Source organism: Arachis ipaensis, chromosome B03 (assembly GCF_000816755.2).
Source record: "Arachis ipaensis cultivar K30076 chromosome B03, Araip1.1, whole genome shotgun sequence".
NCBI classification, from domain to species: Eukaryota; Viridiplantae; Streptophyta; class Magnoliopsida; order Fabales; family Fabaceae; genus Arachis; species Arachis ipaensis.
This window is the reverse complement of record NC_029787.2, coordinates 11,127,991-11,128,872: the sequence shown is the minus strand read 5'-3', so window position 1 is coordinate 11,128,872 and position 882 is coordinate 11,127,991. Positions and strand designations below refer to the sequence as shown.

The 882-nt window shown below is 28.3% G+C and overlaps 1 protein-coding gene across 1 annotated transcript in view; it reads right to left on the bottom strand.

Moving 5' to 3' along the window:
- Nucleotides 1–882, bottom strand: part of LOC107629550 (ABC transporter G family member 15-like) — an 8,559-nt gene that overhangs the window by 4,809 nt on the left and 2,868 nt on the right. The window contains exon 3 of the mRNA XM_016332367.2: nt 322–783. Within this exon, the coding sequence (XP_016187853.1) occupies nt 322–783 (462 nt within the window). The remainder of the gene's footprint in view (nt 1–321; nt 784–882) is intronic.

Below are 882 nucleotides of genomic sequence, written 5' to 3'. Positions count from 1 at the left end.
TATCCTTATATATTTTTTTCTTTTCAATTGAGTTTCTATATTGTTTTAATTTAGTAATTAACTGTTTGTCAATATAACAAATATTAAAGTTAACAGAATATTTTTCCGTAAAATGAAGGTATTCATAATTAAAAACTTAATTAGATCTTTGATTATATATTTTTTGGGAGGAATATTCTGTTAATCTTAACATTTTTTATACGAAAAAATTTAATTATAAAATTAAAAATAGTGCAAAGATTTAATTAAAAAATATATATAAAAATTTAATAAAACTACATAGAGCAATGTAGTAATTAAACCTAATAGATATATATGTACCTCGAGTGAGTTTTCAGTTGGTCCAAAATAAATAGTTTGGCCTCGAGAAAGCAGGAAGAGATCATCAAAAAGTTGAAAAAGCTCACTACTTGGTTGATGAATGGATGAAATTACAGTCTTGCCATCATGAGCAATGTTCCTCAAAGTTTGAACAACAAAATAAGCAGAGGCACTATCAAGGCCAGTGGTTGGTTCATCAAGGAATAAGAGACAAGGCCTTGTTAATATCTCAACTGCTATGCTTACTCTTTTCCTTTCTCCACCACTTATTCCTCTCAAATGCCAATTCCCTATAACCCTATCTGCACAATCTTCAAGACCCATCTCCATTATCGTTCCTTCTACAATCTCATTTACCTCTTCTTTCCTCATTCTTGATGGAAGCCTTAGATTTGCTGAATAACTTATTGTTTCTCTTACTGTTAGTGTTCCCAACAATATGTCTTCTTGGGTCACATAAGCCTATAGTACGAATGTTTACATAACAAAATAATATATTGATTAATTAAAATATAACAAAAAATTATTTATTTTTTTCTTGATATACTAATAAAAAAACCC